The sequence below is a fragment of the Dasypus novemcinctus genome, chromosome 13 (assembly GCF_030445035.2).
Source record: "Dasypus novemcinctus isolate mDasNov1 chromosome 13, mDasNov1.1.hap2, whole genome shotgun sequence".
Lineage (NCBI taxonomy): Eukaryota > Metazoa > Chordata > Mammalia > Cingulata > Dasypodidae > Dasypus > Dasypus novemcinctus.
In genome coordinates this window covers 79830068-79850643 of record NC_080685.1, presented here as the reverse complement: position 1 = coordinate 79850643, position 20576 = coordinate 79830068, and the positions used below count along the sequence as shown (strand labels likewise).

At 35.9% G+C, this 20576-nt stretch overlaps 1 protein-coding gene across 14 annotated transcripts in view; it reads left to right on the top strand.

Moving 5' to 3' along the window:
* The window catches only part of KCNT2 (potassium sodium-activated channel subfamily T member 2), a 452321-nt gene that overhangs the window by 364528 nt on the left and 67217 nt on the right, over positions 1–20576 (top strand). For all 14 annotated transcript variants that reach the window (XM_058274897.2, XM_058274894.2, XM_058274895.1 and 11 more), the window contains one exon: positions 14265–14366. In XM_058274897.2, the coding sequence (XP_058130880.1) occupies positions 14265–14366 (102 nt within the window). The remainder of the gene's footprint in view (positions 1–14264; positions 14367–20576) is intronic.

Here is a 20576-nt window from a genome sequence, read left to right as displayed (position 1 = left end):
GTCGTATGTCTTAGCACCTCACTTTTTATAAGATGAATGAGCAAATTTTTTGTAACTGGTTGAAATTAAAGATATCCTTAAGAGTTTTATTAGAGTATTAAAAGTTGTCAGGTATGAACATTATGTTTAAACAGGCTTCTTTTATCACAGTGACAATTAAAACAGTAAAATAAATACAGAAAAGACAAATTCCAAAATAGCAATGGCCCTTTTTTTTATCCATTTATGGTGTAAGGTTAACATGAAGTACAAGAAGCCATTCTAATAAGGCACAGACTCTCTGTCTTTTTTGTGTGTGTGCATATAAATTATTATTTTATATTATTTTTATTTTACATTTGGTGTATTTTTCACCCAACCTACCCATTATTTTATATCATTTATACATGAATGTACATAAACAATAAGTGTATATTAAAAGTTATTAACAAACAAAGCAAACATGCATAACATACTGTGGTCCCATACATCAACCTACCACCAACATCATGCATTGTTGTGAGACATTTGTTACAAATTATGAAAGAATATCATTAAGATCTTACATTTGACATATTTTTCCTGCAACCCACTCTATTATTGTTTTTATTTTTTTTCCTTTTTTTGTCTTTATTTTTTTAATGTTACATTAAAAAATATGAGGTCCCCATATACCCCCCACCCTCCTCACCCCATTCCTACCCCCTTCACCCCATTCCTACCCCCATAACAACAACCTCCTCAATCATCATGAGACATTCATTGTATTTGGTGAATACAATCATGCATAATATGCAGAATTCCCATACAACACCCCTCTATCAACACTCCACACCATGGTGGAACATTGTTACAGATCATGAGACAATATCATCAGACTATTACCAATAAAAATGGTCCATAGTGTACATTTCGCATACTTTTTCCATTCTCCCCCATTATCAACACAGTACATCTTTGACATAGATGCATGAATATTGCAGTATTGCTGTTAACCACAATCTATAGGTCACTTCAGTTGTATTTTTGCCTTGCTTCTCCCCATTCCCACCACCCTGCAACAGCAACACACTTCTGCTCTAGTTCACAAAGGACACTCTTGGATCTGTACCATCAACCACAATTCTCATCCTCCTCGGTTTACTGTGTTATTCAATCCATAGATTATTCTCTAGATTTCTATTAGTCTACATTTATACCCCTAGACTACCCTTTCCAGCCACATTCCCATTTATAAACCACTGTTACTCGCTGTAATGTGTTACCATCAACTCTATAGATATCTACACTTTTACTGTAAAGTTAATTAAAACTTCTACATACATTAAGTATCAGTAGTCCATTTCAGTCCTCTTCTCTCCTTTAAGAACTCATCACCTCCCACCAGGTCTTGAAGATGTTTTCTTACATTTTCTTCTAGAGGTTTTATGGTTCTTGCTTTCATAGTTTTTTGGTCCATTTTGAGTTAATTTTTGTGTGTGAAATAGGTGTCATCTTTCTTTCTTTTGGCTATGGATGTCCAGTTTTCTCAGCGTCATTTATTGAATGAACTGTTCTCCCTAAGCTGTGTGTGTGTTGGGGGTGGGGGGTGGGGGGGAGGTTGACAGGCTTATCAAAAATCACTTGACCGTAGATGTAAGAATCTGTTTTTGAACCATCAATTTGGTTCCATTGGTTTATGTGTCTGCCTTTATGCCAGTACCATGCTCTTTTGACCACTGTAGCTAGGTAATATGATTTAAAGTCCAGAAGTGAGGGACCTCCAACTTTGCTTTTCCTTTTTAATATGTTCTGGCTCTTCAGGCTCCTTACCCTTCCAAATAAATTTGATAATCATGCTTTCCATTTGTTTGAAAAATGTTGGTGAAATTTTTATCAGGATTGCATTGAATCTCCTTATCTCTTTGGGTAGGATTGACCTCTTATTGTTATTTAGTCTTCCAATCCATGAGCATGGAATATTCTTCCAATTATTTAGGTATTTTTAAATTCTTTTAACAATGCATTGTTGTTTTATGAATACAAGTGCTTTACATTGTTGGTTAACTTTATTCCTAAATATTTGATTGCTTTTGTTGCTAAATGAACTTTTTTACCTGACTTTCTCCTCAGATTGCACATTTTCACCACTCTTTTGAGACTTTTAGTTGCTTTTACTTATATACTCTTCATTTCTACACTCTTCTCCAAGTTCCCTCTCCTGTCTTTTCTTTTCAGACTGTATCACATCCTTTAGTATTTCCTGTAAAGCCAGTCTCTTGGTTACAAGACTGGCAGTTTCTGTTTATCTGTAAATATTCTAAACTTGCCCTCATTTCTGAAAGACAATCTTGCTAGATGTAAGATTATTGGCTCTAAGGTTTTTTCTTGCATAATCTCAAATATAGCATACCACTGTCTTCTTGCCTCCATGGTTTCAGATGAGAAATCTGTACATTTTCTTATTGGGTATCCTTTATTTGTTATCATTGCTTTTTGCTTGCTGCTCTCAGAGTTCTCTCTTTGTCTTTGCCATTTGCCATTCTGATTAGTATGTGTCTCAGAGTTGGTCTATTTGGATTTATTCAGATGAGAGTACATTGTGCTTCTTGGATATGGAAATCTGTGTCCTTCAAAAGGGTTAGGAAATTTTCTACCATTATTTTTTCAAATATTCTTTTTACCCCTTTTCCCTTCTCTTCTCCTTCTGGGACACCCATGATATGATTGTTTGCACATCTCTTGTTGTTTTTTAGTTCCTCTGTTCAATTTTTTCCATTCTTTTCTTCATCTATTCATTTTTCTGTTTGCTTTCAGAGGTGCCATTTCTTCAAACTCACCAATCCTTACTTCTGCATCCTCAAATCTGCTGTTATATGACTCCAGTGTATTTTAAATTTCATTTACTGTGCCTTTCATTCCTGTAAGATCTACTATTTTTCTATGTATGCTTTCAAATTTATCTTTGTGCTTATCCTATGTCTTCTTAATATCCTTAATCTCTTTAGCCATCTCATTGAATTTATTAAGGATCTTTGTTTGAATATCTATGATTAGTTGTCTTAATTCTTTTATGCCATCTGGAGGTTTATCTTGTTCCTTTAACTGTGCCATATCTTCCTGTTTCTTGGTATGGATTGTAATTTTTTGTTGGTGTCTTGGCATCTGGCTTACCAAGGTTTTTATTCTGGGTGCTGTTGCTCTCTTTAGTTTAGGGCTGTCCTGCCTTTTATCCCTTGCTGGTTGTATAGTAGGAGTGAAGGAGGTAGTTGATGCTATTAAGCTGTGGAAGCTCAACCTGCCCACATTGCCCCAGCGACTGATGAAGTTTCTCCCATTTTTCTTCTTTGCCGGGGATAGGGACAGAGCTACAGCAGTGTGTTATAATCCAAGTCATGCAGGCCTAGACTGTAGTTGCCCAGAGAGACTGATAAAGTTTCACCCCCTTTCCTCCCCTGACTGGGGCAGGGATGGAGCTGCAGGCTTAGTCAGCAATCTCTTTTGTACGGGTCCAAAATGACTGCAGTTATCCCGGTAGACTTCAGAATTTTCAGTATGTGCCAGCTGAATGTTACTGTGTTACTCGAAAAGGCTGGTGCAGGTGACACCAGCTTTCTTCCTGCCAGAGGCAGAGCTGAAACATAGGCTAGGGTTGTAGGCTGATCTGGGTGGAGAGAAGCCGGTCCCTACCATCACTGTGATTTTCAGTCAGCCCCGTTTCCCCTCATGCTGGGTGCAGAGTCAAAATGACTGCTACCAGTCTCTTTCCAACTTGGACAGGTTCAAACTTTAGCTCTTCTTAGGGTTATGCTTTAGCCAGTTGAATTTATTAATCATTAGCTGAAGTCGGTGCCCAACCGTCTCTTCCTCCAACCCTTTTGGGATATGGAGTTTCCAACTCCAGCCACAGAGGTATGGGGGAAGGGGTGGGTACAGAAAGATGGGGGAGATGTGAATATAGCTTAGAATTCTTTCTACTATGCCTGGAAATTAATAATGATAGAGACAGAGGGAATGTTACAGAATAAACCTTGGTTTGCCTAGATTGTCCTATAATTCCCCGATTAAAAATTTTTAAACAGTCTTGGGATGAGAGTAATTAAAAATCCAATGACCAAATTTCAATAAGTAAAGAAAAAGTCTTTGAAATCAATGAAAATGTTTTTCCAAATTATGATTGAATCCAATTAAACAATTATAATAGAGTCTTCAGAGTCTGATAGTATACTTTTGAGATTGTTCACAATTCTAATCATAATGGAAACAGATTTTAATCTCCTACAGAGGAAGAAAAAAGCATTTCTTACATAAACTGTAATTGTTTACATTTTATTCTACTTGAGTGTAATCTCCCTATTTATACAGATACTAATAAAATAAATCAGCATTATATTTAATAGATCTTTAAAATGATGAAAATTATAAGTTTATATTTATGAAATTAAAAAAGTGAATGCAGATCTGTACTAAAGTGACATGGCTAGTTTTTCACAGAACAAAATGAGGGTTGTAAGATGAGACTTAAATGATATGGAAAGTTTTAGAAGGTTTGTGGAAATGAATTATATTTGCTGTAGGGAATGCTAACTAAAATTTTCTGTAACATTCCCTCTGTCTCTATCATTATATTAATTTCCAGGCATAGTAGAAAGAATTCTAAGCTATATTCACATCTCCCCCATCTTTCTGTACCCACCCCTTCCCCCATACCTCCCTCAACAAATTTTAATAAGATCTTTGAATTCAGTCAAGGTTAGGAGAAGGTCCTGGGAGGCAGGTTAGGTCAAGCAGTCTAGGAAAACCTTTTTTTTCTTCTTTCAATAGCTTCTTTATTCAGGTTTCTATATGACCTTTTCATACTGAAAATATTAATTGGTCAACATCTGAGTATTTAGATGACCATTTTAAAAGAGCACCTGAAGTCAGCTTTTCTAATTTGAGACTCCAGGAATACTTGCACACACACATATATATATGCACTTATTTATTTTTTAGCCATCTTAATAGAGCTATCTTAAGAATTTTCATTTGTTAATATGATATTGCCATCCAGAGGTATGAAAATGTACATTGAACAAAGAGACAGACACAGAGAGTTAGAAACATATCAACAGAAACATGAAACTCACTCATTTGATTCATAATTGTCACTTGGTTGGTATGACTTGTCTCCAGGTTTTCCATCATTCCACCCCTCTGATTTTTGCAGCTTTTAAGATCTTCTGGGGGGTCAATGTTGCTTGTAATATGTAAGGGCGTTCTTGGAAACACTTTTATATATGTATAAAAATTGAAGATAAAGTTATCTGGTCATTATTTGGCTAACAGATTTTTAGTAAAAGCAGTGCATTCAGGAAGCTATGCTTTCAATATTTGGTTTTAATTTAAAAAATAAGGTTCCCTTCCCCCTGGGCCCTTTCATACTAGTTTTCTGTTGGTTACTGCCCAGCTGTACTTAGGGTTTTCTGATGTCTCATCTTTGGGGGGGGGGGGTGAAGGGTCTTACCTTTTTGTTCTAATCTTGCTCTATGTGACCTTTGTTGACTAGAGTTTCAAGTAGTGCCGTTTGCCTTTTGAAGCACCGGACATTCCCATGTTGGTGTTTAAGGAAAGCTGAGGGACTTTTCCTTCCTTCCTGTACTACTTCCCTTGTTCCCTGTAAATTACACTTACAGGTTGGAGCAATTAAGCTTTTTATACTGGAGGTGTTTCACAGAGGAGTGGAGATTTTTCCTACTTAGCTGGTGATTTTAGAGAGCCATCCTGGCCAAACTGAGATACCAGTTTCTTCCTCATAGAACTGTTTCCAGATTTTATTTAGGTTCTTGGCTATGCTGCAGAAATGAATTTCAAGAGTACCCTGGGTAAGTTAGGTCAGTAATTTATTCAGGTAGGGAGGGAAGAGAAACGGGAAAAAATAACAGACCAGGGGTCCCAGGTAGAGAGGAAGGGGGTGAAAAGGGATAAAGAGGGCTGATTTACAGACTACAAGTCCCCTTTATAGATTATAAATGCCCAGGTTTTAAACTTGTGTGGCCATATAACAGAGGAAAAATGGTGAGAGTGGCATGCAGAGCAGGAATGGATCCAGAGGCAAGAGAGGGGCGCTAGCATGCTCAGCCCTGGAAGTCTGCTTTATATTAATTATTCCACCCCTTCGCTAATGGCAGGGGAAGGGTTTCAGCTGTTTGCTGTTCTGATTGATGACCCCACCCATCAATCCTCCAATGGGGACTCAATGATAAAGTCCTTGGGGAATATCTGGGGCTTTTCCTTTCTTCCAGAAGTCTTTGTTCTGGATAGCAGAATCTTGGGGGTGTGGGAGTGTTCTAGCACCCATCTTGGGGATTACTGATGTACATGTGGGCTCTCTGCCAGGTTCCCTATCCGTCTATTAATTCCCTATTTTACTGGCCTACTTCAGAACCATACTCCAGCCATTTTCCTTCTGATTCTAAGTTATATTGAGGCCAAACTTTGCTATAGGAAAAAACTGTTTCCTGCTTTTTCATAGGCTCATGACTAAATGTTTTCTAGTTTTTCAAAATACAACCTTAAAGGACTATATTTAGGAATTCTAGTAGAATTAGAATTTCCCCTTTTTAAAGAATGTCAGTAACCAATAAACAGGAACACCTGAGCAATACAAATGCAGTTAGACACTAATTCAAAAGTTTAAACAGATATTTAATACTTACTGTACTTAAGTAGCACACCATTCAATGAATAGATACTTAACACTATATATATATATTTTTAAAGATTTATTTATTTATTTCTCTCCCCTTTCCCCCACACCCTGGTTGTCTGTTCTCTGTGTCTATTTGCTACATCTTCTTTGTCCGCTTCTGTTGTTGTCAGTGACATGGGAATGTGTGTTTCTTTTTGTTGCGTCATCTTGTTGTGTCAGCTCTCCGTGTGTGCGGCACCATTCCTGGGCAGGCTTCACCCTCTTTCATGCTGGGTGGCTCTCCTTACAGGGTGCACTTCTTGCGTGTGGGGTTCCCCTACATGGGGGACACCCCTGCATGGCAGGGCATTCCTTGCACACATCAGCACTGCGCACGACCCAGCTGCACACGGGTCAAGGAGGCCCGGGGTTTGAACCGCAGACCTCCCATGTTGCCCTAACCACTGGGCCAAGTCCGGGGCCTAACACTATATTTTATTAAATACCAATTAATAGCTGGTTACTCTCCTGTTGGGTATACTCAACAGACAGACTGAAGATGGGAGCTTGAACCCGAAACAGAATGCTACCCATAAAATCAGGTAAAGATGGAGAGGTCAGAGCAAGGGAAATCCTTCTGGAAGCAAGACCCAAAGCCTAGAAATCCAGGATTAAGGAGTCTTGAACCACCAAACTAACTTCCCAATCCACTTCTACTTTAGTGGCCCACTCACCCAGTCAGATGTCCAGACTTAGGACTGGAACCATTTTTCTCTTTGTAGCTTTAAAGGGCCTTTAAGGCCTAGAGCACCAGCAAGGTAGGAAAAACCTGATTGCTGAGCATTTAGACCAATAGGCTGCAAAAAGCTATAATACTGTGCCTACCTGTCTCCCTGGGGCCCCAGAACTTTAGGCAGGCAGACTCCTTTGGGGGCCCTTTGTCCTTAATCCTATCTGGATTGTCAATTGATACAGAACAAAGTGGGTTCCTCGGAATGTACTTCAAAGAGCAATTCCTAAGACATCAGGGTTTTAAAGAGAGAAAGAGATTGTGTGCAAGCCAAGGAGAAGAGTCACCTTAATGGTCCAAAAACTGCCTCCCGGAACTGCAGTAATCCAGATAATTTATAATATCCAGGCTTAGTAGTTTATGTTAATGAATCATTGGGGTGGAACTGGCACAGTTTCCTTCATTAATAAGCATTAAGGAACTAAACCGAATGGGGGATGGGCACCAAACTAGTGTGAGTCACAAGGTTATTACAATCACAAGACAATTATTATCAGAGATCAAGGCATCTGGGAGTACAGAACAAAGAGGGGTACAGAACAAAGGTCAGTTACAAGGTTTTTCATATGGGTATTAAACAGAGGATAGTAGAGTAGTTACCCTTTCAATAGAAATGTTCATATAAAAGGGTAAGATCCTTCTGAAATAATCATCATAGTAGCAGGTAGAAATGACCATAAACAAAGATAAGATCTCTCTGGAATAATCATCATAATGGCAGGTTTTTAGTTGGAAATAACCATATACAAAGGGTGAGGTCAGTTTTAGCAATTGCCAGTTTCAGCAATTTCAGATACCATCCTTTGTCTATTTTAAAATATACTGGAAGTAAAAAGGCATCTATATAATGATTTAGCAATCATAATCATATGTTAATTCTTAACCCTCAGTTAAATATAACATAAAAAAGGAAATTTTAGGGTATGGTTTCCACTGAAATATTAAAGTGAGATGTTACCCTAGACTAGGGCATTAAATCAAAGCTTTCATATTCTTATTACTTTTACACCTATGTTAATGAGTGTTTCCTTTGTGTTTACCTAGTTTTCTAGTTTGTGTTTTTCTAGTTTGCAAAGCATTATTCATCTTTGAATCCGAAGTGGAAGAGAAGATTATACTTAATTGTCCCTCCATTTCAAGGAACAGAAAACTAAAATAGAAACCCTTAATAGGCACTAAGCAAAGCAAGCCAACTATTGTTAACTAAATAGGACAAATATACATACAAAAGGAGTATAATTGCATACAGAAGATTAAGTTGAAATAGGTGCTTCTGGACAAATCTTTACTTATGCTTTCAAAAGGAGCTTTGTAGTTGTATATTGCCATGTTGTCCAACAGATAGGCACAGCTCAAGTAGAAAAAGGGACATTTCAAAACTCTGATGCCACTACTGTTCCCAATCTATTATAGTGGGAAAATAAATATTTAATTTTAAGTTAGTTAATATTAAATATCTTCTCCATGGCATAAACTGTAGAAGAGTTTATTGAAAGATTCTTTGCATTTACTTCTGCAAGTTCTAACTTCTAAAAGTGCAAGTGTTTTTAAATTTTTTTATGAGTTATTCTATACAAGAGTCAAAGTAATAAAATCATGTGTATGAAAAGCATGACCAGTTTCTCTTTGCTCGTGAAACTTCTCTTTTATGTCTCAAATCTAATGTCATTTTATTCATGGTGCCATCCTCATCCTCTTTAGGCCCCCATAATATGTCCACATCTATACATGCTCATATCACATGGCCTTTTAATGTTTAGTTTAAATCTGTTTTCTCAGTGAAATTACAAATACCTGCAGGACTGAGTAGTTCAACTTTTGCATCTTATGAGCATAAATCAGTGACTGATACATAACAGTTGATCAATAGTTTAGAAAACTATTCTACTTTTTTCTTTAATTTAACACCCATTTCTTAATGTTTTTCATTTATTTACTATGTTATTTTCCTGATATATCTATTCACCCAAGTTACTTTTGAAACAAGTATGAGCTGCTAAGTCCCTTGACTCATTTCTGATGATATATTTTATCTTCAGAAATAGAAAACTGAAGAGCCTATAGTTGTAAGCAGGTAAAGTAAATTAGTACATTTAAATGTAAACTGGTAATGTTGTAGAATTTGAGAGAAGTTCAGTTATTTGAGTATAGAGAGGCCAGGACTCAGGAATGATTTTGAGAAGGAAAAATGGTTTATTGACAGCCGGCCGGACTCGGGAACTTCTGTTTGAATCCCGAGCCCCGAACAAGATTTTCAAACGTCTTTTATACAGAGAGGAAAGGCCAAATGGTCCCTTTGTTTCAGTTCTCAATAGGCTTCAATTAGCATATATCTCTTCCACATCTTAGGTAAGCTTTTAGCATGGACTCCAGATATTCTAGATAAGCTTTTAGCATATTTACTTTTTGCATTTCCCTTAAATACTTAAAGTTTATAGCCCTTGCATTGTTAAACTGTTTCCTGGAACTGGAGCCGCTCTGCTTCCACTGTCCCTAAGGGCAGGACTGCAGCCTCTTACTGTTCCACACCCACAAGTCAAACAACTTAGTTATCTCTGAAGAGACAAAGAGCCTTCCACCCATAGCCCACATCAGTAACTCAGATGTAAGAAACAGCAAATCTAAAATGGAGCAGATTTTCTCAACTCTGGCCAATTGCTGCCATGATGTAAGATACCAAATTTTCCAAAATTAAATGATGTCAGATATCTCCATTTTTATATTAATTTTGCTGATTTTCCAATGTTTGAAACTAATTCAACTTCAATAAAATTGTGTAGGACAAATGAAACTCCTGCTGTTCAGATTTGGGCTGATCACTTCCAGCTTGTAACTTCTATCCCATATGTTTTGGTTGTTTATTTGAGGCACAGAGTAGTATGTAAATGATAGTGTCATAAAACTCAAACTGGAATGAATGGTTTTTCCATATATAAATCAGAATACAGGAATATAAAGGAATTGTAGTCAGGAAAGTAGGGGATAGAAGAATCTAAACAGATGAACCATTCATTTGGTGCCAATAAAATTCTTGATTTTTTTTATGTCCCACATTCTTTTCCTAATTCCAAAAATTTTATCATCTCATTACATTTGGTATTGAGTAGACATAGATTAAAGGAAACAAAATTTCTGCCAAAAGAAGCTCCTTCTTTCAAAAAATCACATGTTCCTGATAGCAAACAAAATCGAAAAGATAGGTAAGACCAAGTATATTAAAGTGTCTGGAATATTTAAGTAATAATTTGAATAACTTGGATTTCTTTTAGGTATTTTACTTTTAGATTAGTGAGTTTTAGGAAAACAAAATTATCACCGAAACTTGAATGCACAATTCTATAAGGAAAGAAATATATGTTAAAAATTATAGTGTATGTTTGCACTAGAAGCAATAATAGAAATAACTATATCATGTAAAATGATTAAATAGATCAAAAATACTAAACTAAGAACTTTTCATAGCATGAGCATTACAGTTCCTTACATATTCAAATTTTCATTAAAAAACTGAAAGTGAGAAAAGATTGAGAGAACCCCAATTTGCTAACTGCTGCCTACATTTGAATATTATAGGACTTAAAGTATGCATTAAATTTTCCTATTATGTAAGAAGCTACTATAAGTAGAGCAAATTTATCCAGTTTATCAATAAAGTTCCATTGACCATCTGTGTGCCAGGCATTATGTTAGGCATTGCTTATGTAATAGAAAGCAAACACATAGTCTCTGTTCTCCCAAAATTTACTGTCTACCTGATACAATAAATAAATAAACAAACAAGGAATTATAGATCTAAACAGAGCTATTAAAGAATTAACAGGGTTAATGTATACTCAGTAGTAACTGGGGAAAACCTACTTTAAATATGGAGATAAAGACTTCTTTTGAGAGTTAATATCTGAGCTGCAATAATAAGCTGCCCTGTAAAAACTTGGGAGACAACATTTCAGGAAAAGAAAAACCAATACAAAGGCTCTAGGTGATGCATAATTTGGCATATTCAAAGATTTAATAATAATGTAGGTTGCATTTATTAAGTGCTTATTGCACATAATATTTTATATGTTTTATCTTGTTTAATTATTGCAATTACAATGCAATATAGATACCCCATTTCACAGCTGATGAAACTCCTCAGGAACATGGAGTTGAAGTAACTTGTACAATGTCATGCATCCAATAAGTGACAGCACTTGATTCAAACCCCTGTATGCTTTTTTTTTTTTTTTAAGGAGGTGCCAGTGATTGAACCCAGGACCTTATACATGGGAAGTAGGCCCTTAACCATTGAGCTACATCCACTCCCCAAGAGAGTTGGTCTTTTCATTTGTTTGTTCTGTTTTTAGGAAGTTCTGGGATTGAACCCAAGATTTTGTACATGGGAAACTGGCTCTCAACCACTTGAGCTACATCCACTCCCCATGCCTGTGTGTTTTTCCAGAGTCCACGCTCCAAACCATTCTATATTGTATTGCTTGTTGGATCCATATTTTTAACAATCCTCAGATATTTCTGCTGACCTTGAAACTCAAGTCCAAATCTTCACTTGTGACCTGTTTTTCCTCCACATGTCCTATCTTATAGAAAGGGCACGATCATTGACCCAGTTATCTGAAACCAAGTTATAATCCTCATCTTCTCTCTACTTGACTTCCACATTCAATCATGATAGCTTCTCAAATTTAATGTTTAACTATATTTTGAATACGATTTCTCTTCTGCAAATATCATAGTAGAGTGTACCCTCACCTTTACTAGAAGTGCGTATCAACACCCTAGTTTGTTTTGCTGTCTCACCATGCTATTTCCCCATACCCAACCCATTTTCCATATTGTCATCAGAGTGAGCATTCTAAAGGATAAATATAGCCATATCAATCCCCTCTGAAAATACTTTAGTTTTTCCCCATTGCCTTTAAGATGAAATTAAAAATCCTTAACTTAGTTTGAAATAGGGTGGCCACATGTCCTGATTTTCTTGTGTTTTTTTTTTTTCAGTGTACTTATTAAGAACATACCCATTCATCTCAAAAGTATCCTGTTAAGATCTAGTTCATGATTACTGTTCCAATCTTGTTTCTGAAATCTCTATCCAGCCCATAACTTCACCCCTTATACCATATTCATATGGAATTGCTTATAGTTCTTCAAGACTTCCAACATCTTTTCACATCCAGGTCTTAGCCTATGCTGTCCTGTTTATAGCTTTTTTTCTTATCATCCATCCTCTCTCAATTTCTATACCACTTCTAATTCTGCTCCTCAGTGTTTCCACCAAAAGACTGAGTTAGGTGCCCTGCTTGTGTAGAATCTGCCCCCTATTCACTCCAATGTTATTGCCTATTTTGTTGTCTGCACAATCACAGTTTTGTGAATTCTTGCAGGCAAGGAAAGCATGCATCTTTGTTTACTAGTTACTAGCCCTAGTTCTTCTCCAAGACTCATTCCTTGAATATTACTTCCTCCCATCATTCTTTTATTTTAAAGATTTATTTACTTATTCCTCTCCCCTCCATCCAGTGTCTGCTCTCTGTGTCCATTTGCTGTGTGTTCTTCTGTATCTGCTTATACTCTCATTATTGCGGCTCTGGGAATCGATCCTGGGACCTTCTGGAGTGGGAGAGAGACCATCATTCTCTTGTGCCACCTCAGCTCCCTGGTCTACCATGTCTCTTATTATCTCTCCTCTGTGTCTCCTTTTTTGTTGTTGCATCATCTTACTGCTCCAGTTCTCCATGTGGACCAGCACTCCTGCATGGGGCAGCACTCCTGCACCGACCAGCACTCTGTGTGGGCCAGCTCACCACAGGCCAGCTTGCCTTCACCAGGAGGTCCTGGGTATTGAACCCTGGACCTCCCATATGGTAGATGGGAGTCCACTTGCTTGAGCCACATCTGCTTCCCTCCCTCCCATCCATTCTTAACATGGGGCAGTGGTGGTGAGAGGCTTCTCTTCACTTGAGATGTCCCAACATTGCTACATTAGATATAACAACTTACTTCTACTGTTGCCTCAACAGAAATGAAGACTGATTTATTTGTTTAGCAATAACTATTTTTCTGTGTAAAAATAGTTGAAAACAAAAGAAAGGAGCACGATTTTGAGATTAACCGTTTGTTGACAAGAACAATGTTAACTTGCATTATTAGGAAACACCTTCCAAATATACATGAATTTGACATTTGTTTTCATGCTTTCATTCATTAAGGCTGGCTAGTAGTAATAAACTTTTTAAAAAGTCACCACATACACCATAACAAACACATGCTTACTCAGGTATACACAGAAACAGTTTCTAATTTATAAAAGCTAAGCTGCAGATTGGTATGGCTGGCACAGTTTACAAAGTTGGTGGAAATATGAAAACTAAGATGATGGAAAGCTATCAAATACTGGATGTGATGACTCCTACCTGCCTTTTTTCTTCTTTTTGTGCTCACATGTGACAATGTTCATGAGCAAAGTTTTATGGGTGTTATGATAAATTATGTAGCTTTAATTATTTTCTTTTTACTTTTGGTTAAATGACTCTTTTGTGGGTTTTTTTTTTAGTATGTCACTTCAAATCCTTGTCAAAAATAATGTTTGAATAGTAAATAAATGCTTAACATATGAAAGGATTAATCTTTTAAACTATGAAATTGTGAGTATCTTAATTAAGAAAATTTAGTTATAAAAATTAAAGGATTTTTAAAAATGCAAATATAAATACAGAAATAACACGTTCATAACTAATGCCATGTAATGGGAAAACCTTTTTTCACTTATGTCAGAAGTATTTAATTAGGCAGAAATGAATAACTATTGAATACTTACAAAATTTTTTATCTAAAATTTCTGAGCAGAAAGAACGTGAAAGAGGTTCTAATTTGGCCTTTATGTTTCGACTGCCTTTTGCTGCTGGGAGGGTGTTTAGCATCAGTATGTTGGACACACTTCTATATCAGGTATGCAATATTTCATTTTTTCCTCTCTATTTTATGGTATTTCACCTGAATTTTACTTAAATTAAGAATTCATCTAGTGTTCTCATGGGTCTGTTAAGTAAAAATAGACTTGGAAGTATTTCAGTATATTATTCCTTCTATGTAATTATGTATTGTTCCTATGAAACATTTGGTAAGAAAAACACTTTTTCAGAATAATCATTGGGCACCAGTGTGCTGAAATATATATTGTGACATCTTAATGCATTTTGCATGTTACCCCAAGCATATTATTAGATTTTTTTAAAAAAAAGCTAGGAAAATTAGTAGATTAAATGAAAAAAAAACAGCATTCCTCATAATATACACTTTCTCGGGTTTAAAATAAAATATAAAGGTAATGCCAATAAATTCATAAACCAAAGATCTTTTAATAATTTGCAAAATATTGCTTAACTTAGAAAAATATCTTTTAACACTGGGTTTCAGAATTTTTACCTACAGTATCCTATGTTTAAATGAAATCTCATGAGGAAGTCTAATATTTAAGGTAAATAGAGGCAAACTTTTTTTAGAAGTTGAAAGCAGGTTATTTTTCTTTCTCCTCATTTTCACCTTACCTTGTATGTTGCTAATAGAGATGCAGGAAATTGTGTGTTTTCTGAAGTCATTTAGTAAAAGCAGTAGAAAATTTATAACAGAGAAAAAAATGGTATTTTGCATTACAGTCCAATACACACCTGTGAATATGTGAGTTTGTGTGTATGTATATGTGTGTATAACTGAAACAAATATATCAAAATACAATACATCTTGTCTGCTTGTAGCATGCTGTATTATTTTCTATTTTATTGAATTATATTCTATTTCATTTTAAAAAGTTGCTGGTCATAACACAAAACTCAATTTTCTGACTTATTTGAAAAACAGTTTCAATAGACTACTTAATAAGCAAACTCTGGAAATAATTTCCCTTCATTGGGACTTTTGATAAGTTGTAATAGTACTTGAGCCATTAGGAATAGTTTATAATCACTCTTTAATTTCTTATTAATAAAACGGCTTATACTTCCATACATCTGCAATAACTGTGTTCTAGCTTTCACCTTTCCTACCCAAGAGATACCCCCTCAGGCCAGTGTGCAAGAGGACCCAATTTTTTTTTTTTAAATGTCAGTTTTCATGGAATGGTGTGGAAAGATAAAATATATGCAAAAAATAATGGATAGTTGGAGTTTATGTTTCAGATGACTTTACTGATCCTTGTGAAAGTGTTATAATAATTTCACCTCATATAAAAAGGTAATTTAAAATTTTGCCAAGTCTTCAGTTCACTTTCTCTTGCATGAATACATTGTAATCTTCATTTTAGAAAATAATTTTTAAGTTCCTGAGAATTTGTTTAAATTTGCTCTACTTTAGCACAAACTAGAATACAAATGAAGTTGATTGATAGTCTCTAAAAGCACATGTCACAACCTGTCTCTTAGTGGGTTGAATGGTGGCTTCTGAAAAGATATGCCACATTCTAACCTCCCAGGAAAATAACACTCTTCTGTAAACCAAAATATCACTTTTTGGCCTTAAAGAATAGGAGCGGACTTCTTCCTTATGTTGTGGAATTTAAGAGAAGTTCAATTATTTGAGTATAGAGAGGCCAGGACTCAGGAATGATTTTGAGAAGGAAAAATGGTTTATTGACGGCCGGCCGGACTCGGGAGCTTTCTGTTTGAATCCCGAGCCCCGAACAAGATTTTCAAACGTCTTTTATACAGAGAGGAAAGGCCAAATGGTCCCTTTGTTTCAGTTCTCAATAGGCTTCAATTAGCATATATCTTCCACATCTTAGGTAAGCTTTTAGCATGGACTCCAGACATTCTAGATAAGCCTTTAGCGTATTTGGTTTTTGCATTTCCCCTAAATACTTAAAGTTTATAGCCCTTGCATTGTTAAACATTTCCTGGGACTGGAGCAGCTGCCAGTCCCTAAGGGCAGGACTGCAGCCTCTTACCATTCCACACCCACAAGTCAAACAACTTAGTTATCTCTGAAGAGACAAAGAGCCTTCCACCCATAGCCCACATCATTCCCCCCCTTTTGCCAAAGTTTACTTGCTAAGCTTTGGCATAATTATTGTTGGAGCTATGAGGTGGATGGCTGTTTGTTTTCTTGATTGATTATTTATCAGTCTTTAGTACAGCATCCAGGACTGTTTTTAGAAGTTTAGAACTTTTCATTCTGGACAGCAGAATCTTGGGCAGGGTCCTCCTGCAGTTATTCTGCTGCCACTGGCACTCACGTGGATTTCCAGTCAGGTTCCAGATCCATCTATTAGTTTTATTTTACTCTTAAAGAGTTTACACCTTTAATTTAAAAGGGGTGCTGAAGGGAGACGATCTCTTTTCTGTAACTGCTTCCTGCTGGCCATGGGCTGTAGTCATTGCCTAATAAGGTGTAAAACTCTTTAATTTATTCTAACTGGAGGAAGATGGATCTGGCATTCTGTACGAAGTTGGATGAAGTTTTCATATGGTTAATAAGATGTTCACTCTGAAAGAAACAAACTTAATTAAAAATTTGGAATACCTGTTTTTAAAAGAGGACACATTGGATTACAGAGGTAGACAAGGTTAGGTGCCTATAAAGATGGCATTCCTTAAAAGCTGGTGGGAACAGCATATATATTCTTTTTTAAGTTATCCATCTTTAGAGAGAAATTGCAATAGACACTTAGCTTTTTCTGAAGACACATTCCAAGCTCTTCAATGATTGACACTCATTCGCTCTGTCAGATGCTCCTGGTGAACTGGCACTCCTTGGGCAACTGGCTTCGCTCAGGATTAGAACACTAATTTGGAAATACTCTTAGTTTTCACCTGTGGGAGTGATCAGAACTACAGAATAAAGATTTTTACACGTTGGTTTTCATTGTACAATTTCTAGCAATTTTGACTTGTTCAATAGGTGACTCACCATCAGCAAGCAAGCCTCACTTTTGCTACACAGCAGAGTACAGCAGAATATAGAAGTTGACTGAGACTGGCTGAGACTGCCACCTTATTCTATAGACATGTTATTAACTGTTTAGAAAATGATTTTACCAGGAATTTAACATGTCTAATATACTTCTGCACTTGATCCAAAATAGAAAAGATAACATTACAATTATTAGGCATATATTTAGTACAGGATAAAAGTACAGCACTTAATATTAACTAATGTATTACTTAATGCATAAGGATTCAGAGTTGCAATTATTAGTTTTGAGTTTCAGGTTTGTAACACTTTACATGTTATCTCTCCATGAGAGCAGGCCATAATGCCAATTGTGTTTTAGTTTCACTTACAGTATCCTGGTATCATGGCTCCACTTAGCATGTTCTTCAACGCAGTGAGCAAGTCGCAGCATCCTTCATCTTAGAGAGATATTCCAGTATTCTACTAGGCTGGTGCATAGTGCTCTCTGGCACCATGGAACAGTGCCAGTCTGGAGGCGATATCCATTGTACACTTGGCTGTACCGAGTCATTATTGGCTGCAGGAGCTTGAAACTGTAATATAGTTTCCATTGACTTCAGGAGCAGAACCAGAGACTGATATAGCACATATTTTTAATTGAGGGGTCAGTGACCAGCCTAGCCAATAACTCACATGGAGAGGCCACCTGTAATGTATACAAGGCCTGGTTCGAATGCACAAGAGTTTGATAATGTTAACGTTTATTCCTTGTTTATATATATATTTTAAACAATTTAATGCAACACATCATATAGTAAATGACTGTCTACTTACACAATTTTATTATGAAGATAACAGTAGGTACTTTACTTTAGTAATAGAGGAAAAATATTATTTTTCATTGTTAAAATGAAAACAGAATATTTCCAATAGAATCAAGACAACTTTTTATTACCATTTACTTAAATGTCTATTTTGCAGTGGCCTTCAGACAGGTTTATTATCATGAAGTTATTTCTGCTACCAATACCAATCTAAGTTTCTTTAGTTAACAATGACTTCTACAACTAGAACTATTTAAACATTTTCAGTTTGGAAGATGTTTTACAAACTCTTTATAATTGACTATAACCACATTGACTAGCCACCTCATGTTTAAATAAACTTACTAAATTACAATTACCAATGAAAGAAATTTACTCTTTATTTAAGAGAGCATATCTACAATCTTTTTCCTTTAGCCTAATTTCACCAATGTGAACTTACAATTTTCATTACTGTAAAGATTTTGTACATATAATGTTAATTTAGTTTATAAATTAACTATGGGAGATTATACTCAAGTTAAATAAAATTGAAACCATAATAGTTTATGCAAGGAATGTTCTCTTTTTCCCTTACAGGAAGCTAAAAACTTCTTTTCTTTAAGTTATGAAAATTATTAAATTAAAAGCATACTGACTACCAGGTTTTAAAACACATGCATACTGACTACCAGGTTTTAAAACACATTACACAATTACTTAATTTTTTTTTTAAATCATAACCAGGAAAGATCTCTCCATAGTTTTTATGGACTTTCCTTTACTTACTGAAATTTGTTAATAGAGCCACTAATTACCTTTATTTCGTTGGAAAGAAATCTTCTGGAAGAAATTAAGGCTCACCAGATTGTGGAGAAGAAAATACTTTATTCTCAATCTTGCAAGAAGGGGTGCAGAGCCAGATATGGCTGGTGCCACGAACAAAGAAAAATGACACAATTTATACCCCTAAGCCTAGCATGCAAGCTTTTCCTGTTTTTCCATAGATTGGATACTTCAGAAGTTACAGCTTATCTGAGATTTAACTTTCCCACGCAAAAGTTTGATTTAACTGCTTCCTCTATCACATTCCAACCATTTTAGTTTTTACCTGCTCCCCCCTTTGTCAAATAAGGAATAGAATTTAGTGCTGAAATGGCACCGACTTAGCTCCTTCTTGGGCATCCTTCCACTGCCCATAGGACTGGCCTAAACTGGTCTCCTCCACTGCTGTCCAACCCGGGAGTGGGAGACTGAGGCAGCAGGCCGCCAGTTTACATCAACATTTTTCTTATGTGAAAATTAACCTAATCTTTGTTTTTTTGTTTTTTTTTTGCAATTTATGGCTGACAAAGGTTTAAACTGGGAAATTACCAGGCAAACTGATTCTTAATTCCCTAGCCTAGTAGATAGGTTTAATCTGCCACACCTAGTCTTGCCTTAAAAGCTCTTGCAAAGAGGAGGCCCTTTTCCAATTGTTTCCATAATCAGATTTCTATGACTTTTTCATCCTGCTTAGTTTAATTTGGGCTTTAAGAATATTTATAAATATAACTGCATATTTAATTTTTAACAATTTGAATAGACCTCTTTTAAGAATTTTTATTTGTTAATTTGATATTTATCCTGATGTATGAAGACATACATTGAGCTTTTTTTTTTAAAATGGGCAGACACAAAGAGTTAGACACAAACACAACTCATTGATATTACTTATAATTTGCATTATTTTATATACTGTTTAGCTTAATTAATTAGGGGTCCAGAAATACATATTACTTATATAACTGCATATTTAACCTCAACAATTTGAGCAAATAGGCAGACATGAATAGTTTGACACAACAACATGACTTTAGTTACTTTAAACTTTTCAAAGACTTTTGAAACTCTTCTTAATTTGCACTATGACCATGCAGTTTACCACAAGAATTTTCTTTCTTACTTAATGGATTGTAATAACCAAAATGTTCTCAATGCCTTAGCACCATTTTGTTTTAGAACTTTATATTTTACTTTGAAATTAGCAGAATTTTGGATAAGCAACAAGATTAATTTTATATATATTTACTGAGGCTATTTGAAGCCTCAGGGAGACAGACTGCTTTCTCTCATGAATTGCCACTCTTAGGAACACTGACCGTCAAGGCAGGAGACTTCTCCCCCTCCACCCCCCTTTTTGATTTTGGAGATAATAAAACTCCAGTGGCCATTGAACCTTATACCATCAGGCAGCAATTTATTTAGTTTACACTTGAATTCATGAGAGAAAGGGTTACTAATACCAGGAGAGGAGACAGTGATGTCCCAGCTCTTCTCAATTATGAAATAACCATAGGCAAAGGCAAAGGGTGAGGTTAGGCTTGAAGTAACCATAAACAAAGGAAAGGTTAGTGTAGAATTTACACTTAAATAATAGTTTCAGGCTAAATTCACCCAGCTATAATCTCAGTTATTGTTCTTTCCACTG